Here is an 11,102-nt window from a genome sequence, read left to right as displayed (position 1 = left end):
AGGGGTCGGGGAAGGCGGGGAGGGGGCGATGGCAGCCCCGCCGTGTCCCCGCCGAGCGCAGCCGCAGGCCGGGGGATTCGGGGGGGTCCCGGGGGGGACGGGCAGAGGGGGTGGAGGTGCCCGGGGGGCTCGGGGGGTCCCGGTGCCCGGGGGGTGCGGGCAGAGGGGGCGGCGGTGCCCGGGGGGCTCGGGGGGTCCCGGTGCCCGGGAGGGGCGGGCAGAGGGGGCGGCCCCCCGGCCCCGCCGGCCGCGGCCATTTAGGAGCGTTCGGGAGCCAATGGGCGGAGGCGCCGCCGCCGTGACGGCCGCGATTGACGTGATTCCCACGTCAAATTGATCCCGAGGAGCTGCGGGGGCTCCCCGCGAGCGGGGCTCGCTGCCGGCACCGCCAGGACCCCCGGCCCCGCCGCCCCGGGCTCGCTCTCTATGCCGCGGCTGCGTCCCCCCCGCGCCGGGCCATGGGTGAGTGCGGCGGCTCCGGGACGGGCTCCGGGACCAGCAGGGCACCGGGAAGGGGCAGGAGGCGGCCGGGGGTCCCGTGGTGCCGTGTCCGGCCGGGAGGGCTCCGGGCTGCCCCGTCCTCCCTTCGCTTTCGCTGCGCTCCGCTCGCTCCCTGCGCCTCCTTCTCCCTTCGCGTTCTGCTGCCTTCTCTCTTTTTGTCCCCTTTTTTGCTTTCCTTCTTCTCCCCCCTCGTCGTTTCTGACTTTTCTTTTTCTCTCGTTCTTTCCCTGTCTTTCCTCCCCTTTCTTTTTATGCTGTCACTTTTATCTCGCTTTTTTTTCTGTCTCTATTTCTCCTTTCTCTCTTTCCTCCTTTTCCCCTTCCCTTGGGCTCTTTTTTCTCTCTTTCTCTCTTCCCTTCTCATTCTCGTTTTGCTTTTTCTTTTTCTCTTTTCCTTCACCCCCTTCTTTTTCTTCTTCCTTCTTTTCTTTCTCCTTCTCTCTTTTCTTTCTCCTTCTTTCTTTTCTTTTCTTTTCTTTTCTTTTCTTTTCTTTTCTTTTCTTTTCTTTTCTTTTCTTTTCTTTTCTTTTCTTTTCTTTTCTTTTCTTTTCTTTTCTTTTCTTTTCTTTTCTTTTTTCTTCTTTTCCTTTCTCCCCTCTTTCCCCTCTCCTCATCCTCACCATGATCTGTGCCGTGCTGTACCGAGCTGTGCCGTGCTGTACCGGGCCGAACCGGGCCGAACCGCTCCGTGCCGCCCCGCAGAGCACACGTACGGCGAGGTGAACCAGCTGGGCGGAGTGTTCGTGAACGGGCGCCCGCTGCCCAACGCCATCCGGCTGCGCATCGTGGAGCTGGCCCAGCTCGGCATCCGGCCCTGCGACATCAGCCGCCAGCTCCGCGTGTCGCACGGCTGCGTCAGCAAGATCCTGGCCCGCTACCACGAGACGGGCTCCATCCTGCCCGGGGCCATCGGCGGCAGCAAGCCGCGGGTCACCACGCCCGCCGTGGTCAAGCACATCCGCGACTACAAGCAGGGCGACCCCGGCATCTTCGCCTGGGAGATCCGCGACCGCCTGCTGGCCGACGGCGTGTGCGACAAGTACAACGTGCCCTCGGTCAGCTCCATCAGCCGCATCCTGCGCAACAAGATCGGCCCGCTGGCCCCCGCGGGCCCGCCCGCGCCCGCGCTGCCCTGCGCGCACCTCTACCAGTGCCCGTACCCCGGAGCGGCCAAGGCCGGCCCGCACCCCCCCGCAACCCTCGCCGCTCCCCCGGTGCCGCTGCCCCGCTCCTGGCCCTCGGCGCACTCCGTCTCCAACATCCTGGGCATCCGCAGCTTCGTGGAGCAGGCGGGTGGGTACCGCCAGCTCCGCTTCTCATCCTCCTCTTCCCCCTTTTCTCGCTTTTTGTTGTCGGTTTTTTCCGTCTCTTTAGGCTCCGCTTTATTTTCTTTTTGTTGTTGTTGTTTTTTTCTGTCTCTTTGTGTTGGCGGTTTTTTTGTTCGGCTGGGTTCTTTTTGTTTGTTTTCGGGTTTGTTTCTTTCGGGGGTTTGTCTCTTTCTTTTTTTTTTTTATTTATTATTTTTTATTATTTCTTTCGGGGGTTTTGTCTGTTCCGTGCCTTTTGGGGACATTTTGCTCGTTTCGGCTTTTTATTTGCTCCGTGCCTTTTTGCTCGTTTCGTGCCTTTCTGCGTCTTTCCTTCTTTTTTATTGGTTTCAGCCTCTTCGCTTATTTCGAGCGCTCTTGTTGTTGTTGTTTCTTTCCCTTTTTGCTGTTTCTCGCAATTTTTTTTCTTGTTTTTCCGTACATCTCCCGTTTAAATTTTGGGGTTTTCCCCCCCTATTTTCCCCCCTTTTTTTCTCCCAAGGGCCTCCCCCAGCCCCAGCAGCCCGTCGGGGCCAGATGCGGCCTCGGCTCAGCCACATCTTGAACTTTTTATGAAAAATGTGGAAAATATTTTCCTAGGGATGATAGATTGCCGACCGCAAATTCGGAGCCCTGAATTTCGCTCCGCAAAGGGGGGGATTAAAAAAAAAAAAAATAAAAATTTTATATGTATAAAAATGTGAAAAGGGGGGGAAAAGAGGGAAAAATAATAGGAGGGGAAAAACCAGGGAGAAAAGGGAAGAGAAGGCGGCTCGGATGCGGCCTCCTGGATTCTCCCGAGGAATCTGGGAATTTCGGGGCTCCGGGAGCGCCAAGGCCGAGCCCCGCCGGCTCCAGGGGGGCAGAAGCGGGGCCGTGGCGGGGGCTGCGGGTCCTTTCATCCCCCCAAAAGCCCGAGCAAACCAAGCGCACGCGTTTCCCCCCGCGCAATCATTTATCCTTCAAATTCCGATGTCACTTCTCCAAATCCCCTTCGTCGGGAGAGAAATTTGGGGCCCTGAATTATGGGGGGTTGGGAACGGGAGGAGTGAGGGGGAGAGGGCGGGCGGGTTTCGGGGGGGACAGCGCAGCCTCTCCCCGCGGCGCGATCCCGAATTTCGGGGTGCCGGGAGGGAACGGTGATGTTCGGGTGTTCGGAAAAGCGGCAATTCCGGCTGTTTCACCCCAAAAGCTGCTCGGGCCCGGCCCGGGAAGGGCTGGGGGTTGACGCTTTGCTCCCCAGGGGCTCTGGCTGGCACCGAGGGGGCCGCGTACCCCCCAAAAATGGAGGAGTGGCCCAGCGTGAGCAGGAGCGGCTTCCCCGGGCCGGGCCAGGCGGTCAACGGGCTGGAGAAAGCTGCGATGGACGGCGACATCAAATACCCGCAGGTGGGCCTGGGGACACCAGGGGACACCAGGGGACACGGGAGGGCAGCGCTGCCACCCCAAATCCCCGCTGGGGACACGAGGGGACAGGGGAGGGGCAGGACTGGGGCCGCGGTGGGGCAGGGGAGGACAAGGCGGGGAGGGGCCAGGGAGGTGGGGGGAGAAGCCGGGGAGCCCCGAGCGGGACCCCGTGTCCCCTCTGAGCCGCTGTCGCTGTCCCCAGCCCGGCGCGGGGCTCTCCTCCATGGGCACCTTCCTGCCGGCCTGCGCTTACCCCCCCTCCAGCCAGCCCGGCGTCTACGGCGGCTCCCCCGGAGCCTACATCGGCCCGGGACCCCCCTGGCAGCCTCAGGGGACCCCCCTGGGCCACCACGGCCACGGCGTCACCGGCCCCGGCGGCGAGCTGGCCACGGCCTTCAAGCAGCCCGGCAGGGAAGGTGAGCGGGGAGGGAGCGGGGGCAGAGCGGGGAGGGACCCCCGGGCTCTGGAGGGACCCCCGGGCTCGGGAGGGACCCCCGGGCTCAGGAGGGACCCCCAGGCTCGGGAGGGACCCCCGGGCTCGGGAGGGACCCCCGGGTTTAGGAGGGACCCCCAGGCTCGGGAGGGACCCCCGGGTTCAGGACAGATCCCCGGGCTCAGGAGGGGTCTGAGCCCTGCATCCCCCTCCCCATCCCGGGATCCAATCCCGGCTGTGCTCCGGGATTCCCATCCCCGCTCGCTGGGAGCCGCCAGGGAACGCCGGAGATTCCCGGGCAGCTCCTCCTTCCCCCCGGGAATGCGGCCGGAGCCTCTCCCCGAGCTCCCAAAAACCGACACCGGCCCCAGGAACCGGGAGCTTCTCCGGGAAAGCAGAAGCCTTGACCGGGAATCGCTAATTCCCAGGAATTCCCGATTAATTATCAACTGACAGCAGTGATTTAGCGGTTTGGTTTAGTTATTAGTTATCATCATCAACTGTCATTTGATTTAATCCCTTCCCGGGATTATTCGGGAATCCTTTCCCCCCGAGCGCTCCGCCGGGAATCCCACGGGAGCAATTTGAGGCTGTCGGAGGGCGAGTTGCTTTTATCTCCCGTTAATTATTTCTTTTCATTAATAGAGCTCGAGTCCCTCGTTTTAAAAGCCCCGATTTTGCCGCCCTGGCTATAAAATTCCCTTCGATATTTTTATATTTTTCCCCGCAGCATTTGACTTCCTATTATTTTAATTCAATTGCGAATAATTCCCGATTTATTCGCCCCCTTTTTGTTTTTTTTAATGTTGTTTTTTCGGGGGTTTAAAATTTTAGTTTAGTTGATTTTCCGTTCGCTTTTTTTTTTTTTTGTTTGTTTGTTTGTTTGGGGTTTTTTGGTTGTTTGTTTTTTAATTATTTTACCATTCCTGACCTGCTGCGAGTTGTAACCTCAGCTGTGCCAGGGAGGGGCGATTGGGGGTGAAAAGAAATAATTTAAACCGAGTATATAAAGATTTAAAAAACAAAAAAAATAAATAAAGAGAGAGGGAGAAAGAAAAGGGAGAGAAGGAAGAAAAAGGAATTAAAAAAAAAAAGAAAAGTAAAAAGAGAAAAAGGAGGAAAGAAAAAAAATAAGGCTGTAAAACGACCACCTCTGCGTATTTAACGTATTTTCCAGGTATTTTAAGTTATTTAGAACCCGAATTATGATTTCCTCGTTTTTAAGCTGTTTTGTCCCCAGACTTTCTCTAAACCTTTGTAGGTTTTTGATTTATTGGTGGGGGTTTCTTTGCGGGTGGTTTTTAAATCGGTTTTTATTTTTCTCTTTAGAGTTTCTTTGAAAATTTTCCCTTTTCTTTTTTTTTTTTTTCTTTCTTTTTCCCCCCTTTTGGATCGGTTTCCCGGTTCTGCCAGCGGGACCAGGAAAATGCTGGATTATCCCGCAAACGAGCTGCAGGAGGAAGGGTGGGGGGGTCTGCGGGGGTACCTGAGGCGAGTGGGAAAATCGGGAAAAGGCTGGAAAGAAGGAAGGAAGGAAAACCAGAAAGCAATTCCAACCCTTTCCCAGTTTCCCGGGATTGTCCCGGAAAGTCTCCCGGTTTATCCCTGTTTATCCCGGCAGCCGCGGGATGAAGATCCCGCTCTGGCTGAAGGTGGAATTCCCGAGGGCTGAGCTGGGGCCGGAGCCCAGCGGGAATTCCGTCACCTCGGGAAGGGTGGGGCGGTGCCGCCCCCTCCGTGCCGGGACACCCGGGCTTTGGGGAACTCCTGGGGACACTCGGGGCCGGATTTTGGGGCTCGGAGTCCCTCCATGCCCTGCCCGCTCTGTGCTTTTCCCTCTCCCCTCCCTGCAGGGCTGGACAGAAAACCTCCCAGCCCCGTGGGGAAAGCTCCGGAGCCCCTGAGCGCCATCCACGGAATCTCCATCCCGACCTCCTCGTCCTAGAGCCGCCAGCGACAGCAGCTGCCCAGGGATTCCTGGAACTCCTGGAATGTCGCCGCCAGCTCCCGCGGCCCGGGAGCGAAGGCCGGAGCGGGGACACGGGCACAGCCCGGGCGGTGACAGGTGACATTCCCGGAGGGACGCTCTGCCTCCCTTGGACCGGGAAGGGACGACGGAAGAGACTCAGCCTTCCTTCTTTATTTTATTTTATTATTTTATTTTATTTTCTCCCCCTCGCTTTCAGTTTTCCCTTCTCCTGCCCCGTATTCCCGAGGACTGTTGGATGCTGTGATCCCACCCCCGCCCCCCAGGCACTGCCGGGCGCATTCCCGGCTCTGTCCCAGGCCAGGGGAGCAATTCCTGGCTTCCCCAAGGAGCATCCGTGCTGGAGCCTCCCCTCCAGCCCCTCTCCAGCGCCCCTGTCCCGGGATGGGACCGGACCGAGAGCGCCAGGACGTTTTGTGGGATATTTTTATAGCAAGGAACCTCAATAAAAAGTGATAACGGCGGGCACGCCGCGGTGCCCTCCCTCCCTCGGGGAGAGCCCTCCAGGGCTCTCCAGGATCCCTTGGAATCGCTCCCTGAGCTTCCTCCCGGCGTTCTCCCGCATCCCGGGGCTCCGTGTCCCCCCCGGTCCCGGCAGCCGCCTGGGATGCACTCGGGATGGGGTTTGGCGTTCCCTGGCTCCCCCGGCCGCCGCCGCTGGCGGGGATCCCTCCATTGTGTGGGCAGGGAGGGAATATCCTGGCAGCAGAAAACACGCCGGGATTTCTGCAGAAGGAGGGAGGGAAGGAGGGAGGGAGCCGGGAGCTGCCAGCCGCAGCCCAGCCCGGGAAATGATTTCTTCTCCAGCCTCGGCGGGGCAAAATTCGGTGCTGCCTGTGCTGAAGGCAGGATGGAATTCCATCCCCAGCGCAGAGCGCGGCGGGGAAAGCTGGGAAATGCAGGGAGGGGAGAGCGCGGTGCCAGGGCAGGATTTGCGGCCCGACTGCGGCCGAGCGGATTTCAGGGATGTGAGGATTGAGGAGTCACCTGAAGCAGAGGAAGAGCCGCGTTTATCCATTAAAAGCCGCATTCCGGAGTGCGGAGCAGCAGCTTTGGGAATGACGAGGGACAGCAAAACCCTTCAAGTGCCGGCTCCCAGCACCGGCTGGGACTCCTCGTCCCCTCATTCCAGGCAGGAATATCCCTCTGGATGTGGGACTGGGGGCTCTGGGATGAGCAAGGCTGGAGTCCCACCCTCTCCGTTCCTGTCCTGCCGGGATGGTGCATCCGAGCTATTCCCTTCCAGGACTGCCATGGACCTGCCAAAAGCCTGGAAAAACGCCTGGATGCCGAGCATCCCCCCACAGCCACCGTGGGGCATTCCTGGGCACTCCCTGGCTGGGGTTAAAAACGCCCTGTCCGTGATTTCCAGCGGATTTTCTCCTTAAACATCCCCAAATTCCCGGAATTCCCGGGGCAGGCAGAGCCACCAAAATCCCCAATCCAGAGGTCCTGAAGCGGCTGGAACCTGTGAGCAGGCTCCAGGGCACGGTGGCTTGGGGAGCCCAGGGAGGAGGGACAAAGGGGGTGGGAAAACGCCCTCGGGACCTGTTATTCCCATGGGAGCACGGGGAAAATCCCTGGGGGAATTCAGTGCCTGCCCGGGGCCCCTCAGCTCATGGAAAAAGCGCTGGGAGCAGAAATTCCCCCAAATCAATAAAATGTAACCGGGTTTTTAGGCAGGGCGAGGTGAGGAGCTTCTCTGCCTGGCCACAAACCAGGCAGCCCCACAGAATCCCGGGAAAATTGGACTTGATGGGAGCAGAGCTTTGGGAATTGATGGGAACAGTCAGCTCTGACACTTGTGCAGCCACGGTGGTGCCAAAATCCATCCCGTCCCTCGGAACACGGCAATTGGGATGGAATGGGGTTCTCAGTCGGGGAAAAACCCGAGGCTGGAGCCGTTCCCATCGGCTCTACCTGCTCCAGGTGTCTTTAGCGCCCTTTGGAGAGCACGGAGCAGGACAGGGAATGCTCCTGGAGACTTGCTGCCAGAGCCCAGATCTCCTTTCCAGCAGGTTTGGAATCCCAAGGGTTTGATCCCGTCCCTCTGCTGTAGGAACGGGCTGGGGAAGTGGGGCTGGCAGATGTTTGGCAGCAGCACTGGATCCGATTTCCCGGGATTCCGGCGCTCCTCGATCCAGGTTGTGTCTGGAGAAGCTGGAAGGGGCTGGAGGGGATCTCCTCGGAGATCAGGGATGGCCCAGGGATGATCCAGGCTCGTCATCCTGTGGATGATCCCGAGCTACCAAAGACTGGGCCCTCACACGCCCAGGCTGGAAAAGAGCCCATCTAAAATTCCCAAAGTCAGATTGGTGCAAATCCTTTGGGTTCCTCGGAGCTAAATCCCCCTCCTCATGCAGGAACTCGGAAAAATCCGTGCCCAGTTCTCCGGAGAAGCTGCAAATCCCTCCCTCATTTGCAGGGTTATAAACCTGCCCGCAACTCCTTCAGTTGCGCTTGGAAATGGGAATTTGATTCCCAGCTCCCTCTTCATAGGGAGTTTTTCATTTCCAGGGGAATCCAGCAGGTTTTTACCTCTGGAAAACTTCACCCCCAAAGTTTTCCACTGCTCCCAGCTCATGGGCAGGGAAAATCCCAGCTCACTTCCCAGCTCGAGGCTGGAAAAGGGGCTTTTATTCCCCGAAGCTGCTGGAAGAGGTCTGGAATGGGAAGGTTTCGAGGGAAGGCATTTTGACAGAACTCTCCATAATTAGCAGAAAACTGGGGATGATAAACGGCAGGAAAAATTGCCCGAGCTCCAATCACGGTTTCGCTCTGTCACCAAGCAGCTCCGTGGGTCTGGGGCTCCTGGTGGAAGCTTCCAGTGGATTTTGGAGGAGTTGGGAAGGAAGATCCATGTCAGGGCTGACAAACCTTCTCTTCCTTGTTGTTACTGGTAAGAATTGAATCATTCCCACGGGGAAAACCTCCCTGCCATCCTTCCTCCTGCAGCAGGGATATGAAAGCCCTTCCAATCCCAAAATTCTGTGGCCCTGGCGAGGAGCAGCGGAGCTCTCGCTCCCGGAGCCAGCCCCGTTTTGGCACCACGCTCCCAGAAAATGATGTCATGCGGGACTTCTGTGCCAGAGCTTTTCCCTTTCTTCTTCGGATCTGTGGCGATGTCAAAGTTCCTCTCTGGAGCAGGTCTGGTTTTGATATTCCGTATTTACGTTTCTCATTTCGGGGCTGGCTGGAGCCCCCGCCGGTCCCGACCTCGCCGCCGCCACCGGAAGGAGCGAGGAAGAGGAGCTGGGATGGATTGATGGGCACTGGTGGATTCCTAAAGCTTGGGAAGCGGCCCTGGAATAGTCCCTGCTCGTTTCTCAGGAGCTGTAATTCCCTCCGCTCCTCCCCACCCCTGCTCCCCTGCCCCTTCCCACAGGGAACACCTGCCTTGGCCAGGAAGCAGCTTGGAGCTGATCCCACAGCTGCCAAGCCCCATGAATCCATGGAAAAATCCCTGGGAAGTGAAAGACCCAAGGTCCCATGGTATCCATGCCCCGTGGGATGGTGAGGAGCACAGTTTGCCAAAGATTTTCCTGATCCCAGGAGGAGACGGGAGGCTCGTGGAGGTGGAACCACATTCCTTGGGCCGCCTGGTGCTCCCGTGGGATAAAGTGGGAATAAACCAGGCAGCTTTGGAGAACCCCGGTTGCCCAAAACTTTTCCCGCAGGAACACTCCGGAGCCAGCAGGGAATTTGTCTTTTGTCTTCCTGGGATTGGCTGGAGGCAGATTTTAAGGTCAGGAAGAGTTGTCAGGATCCAGGCGCGGCCAAAGGCAAGGTCGGGTTACAAATGAGGCCGCTCCAAAGCCTCTCCTGGAGAGCCAGAGGCTTGGGGAAAGGGGTGAAAAAAACTCCTGGAAATCAAGGGAGAATAAAATTCTCTCTGGCAGGAGCTTGGTTGGTTTTGGAGGCAGCTGGAGAATTCCAAAGCCACGTTCCCACAAAGCCAACGCTCCCTTTGGAACCGGCAGCAAAGGCTCGGGAGCGCCTTCGCCAGGGATTCCCAGGGCGGATCCTGGGGGAACTCCATCCCTCCAGCATGGTCTGGAGACATCAAGCGAGGCTGGAGGGGGAGGTGAGGAACTGCCGAGGGAGTCCATGGAAGGGTGGTGGGAATTCCCTGCATTTCACCCGCTTTTCCTGCCCTGTGCAAAGCTCCCAATAAAAGCAATTTCAGCCCGGATGGTGTTCCAGGTGGATCCATGGATCCCTCCCTTAATGGTTCTCTGCGTGATCCCTGTGGATCCTTCAGCTTTGTGGCGGGATTCAGCCCCAGATCATTCCCACCACATCCCCAAAAATTCCTTTTTTTGGGAATTTTGGCCAGGAAGTCATTCCCTGAAGGGGGAGGTGAGGAACCGCCCAGGAAGGATGGTCAGAATTCCTCGCGTTTCACCTGCTGGGTTGATCCCATGACTCTTCCAAGGAGTTTTTCAGCTCCAGGAACTTCCCTGCCTCGTGAGCATTCCCTTTCCTCCCTTCCTTCCTTCCACCTCGGATGAGGCGGGGCCACCTGGCTCTATCCAGTCTGGGAATCACCTCCAGGAAAAATTCCCTGCCAGCAAGAGCTCCCAGAGCCAGAGCTGTCAAACTCCATCTCGCTCCGGGACTCAGTTCCCTCCCGCCTCCCAAAGCAGCAACGAAACACCAAGGTTACGGAAAAGCCGTCGGGAATCCAACTGTTTTCCAAACGCCACGGCTCCCTCTCCATTTCAAGGAAGGAGTGGGGTTGCTTTTGGGACTGAGGGAGCGCAAAGATTCCCAAACAAAACTCTGTCGTTGCAGGGAGCGGGGAAGCAGCTGTGGGGCAGGAGCGCGCCCCGAACGCGGAATCTGAACTTCAAAAAATCCCCAGCCCCAAAAAGAGTTAAAGGAGCAGCGAACGTTTCATCCCGAGTAACGCGGGGCTGGAAAGGGATCGGCTTTTAAGGGAATTGCCCATAACCACAACAATATTTGGGGGCTGAGCAGCGCCTAGATTGGGTGCAGATGTTCCGCTGGCATTCGCATGCATCCCGAAGGAAAAGAAAAATATCCCTTTTTTCCTGGAGTGCCTGGCGCTCTGGAGTCGCCTGAGCTTTACAAACTGATTATGGACACCAATTACCTGTTGGGCCGAGCTTTACAAAACCCGGGCTCAGGCCTGCCCCACTCCCGTTCCACATCCCGGCGTTTTTTCCGGGAGCAGAATGGGCTGATTTATCCAAAATCCCAGCTCCTCTGTTAACCCTCCCGCTCCTGTCCCAAGCATCCAAGGCCAGCTGAGGATGGGATATTTTGGGGGGTTGCCTGAGCTTTTGTTGCTGTGGAGAAAGGAGATGCCTTAACTCTTCCCTTCGCCCTCTCCCAGTGATTTTTTCCATGGAATTCCCCGGGGCTCAGGCTCTGGGTGAGGCAAAGAGGGTTGGGATCACCTTGACAGCGCCAATGGGTTGCTTCCAATATTCCTATTCCAAGT

General features: G+C 57.9%; 1 protein-coding gene across 1 annotated transcript; it reads left to right on the top strand.

The window, feature by feature from the left end:
- Positions 1–458: 458 nt before the first annotated feature.
- PAX1 (paired box 1) lies at positions 459–5,593 on the top strand. The gene is made up of 5 exons (XM_058835765.1): positions 459–462; positions 1,204–1,794; positions 3,052–3,197; positions 3,418–3,631; positions 5,502–5,593. Exons 1-5 carry the CDS (start codon positions 459–461, stop codon positions 5,591–5,593), a joined length of 1,047 nt encoding a protein of 348 aa, XP_058691748.1.
- Positions 5,594–11,102: the final 5,509 nt, after the last annotated feature.

This window comes from Poecile atricapillus, chromosome 3 (assembly GCF_030490865.1).
Source record: "Poecile atricapillus isolate bPoeAtr1 chromosome 3, bPoeAtr1.hap1, whole genome shotgun sequence".
NCBI classification, from domain to species: Eukaryota; Metazoa; Chordata; class Aves; order Passeriformes; family Paridae; genus Poecile; species Poecile atricapillus.
This window is presented reverse-complemented; position numbering and strand designations above follow the sequence as displayed.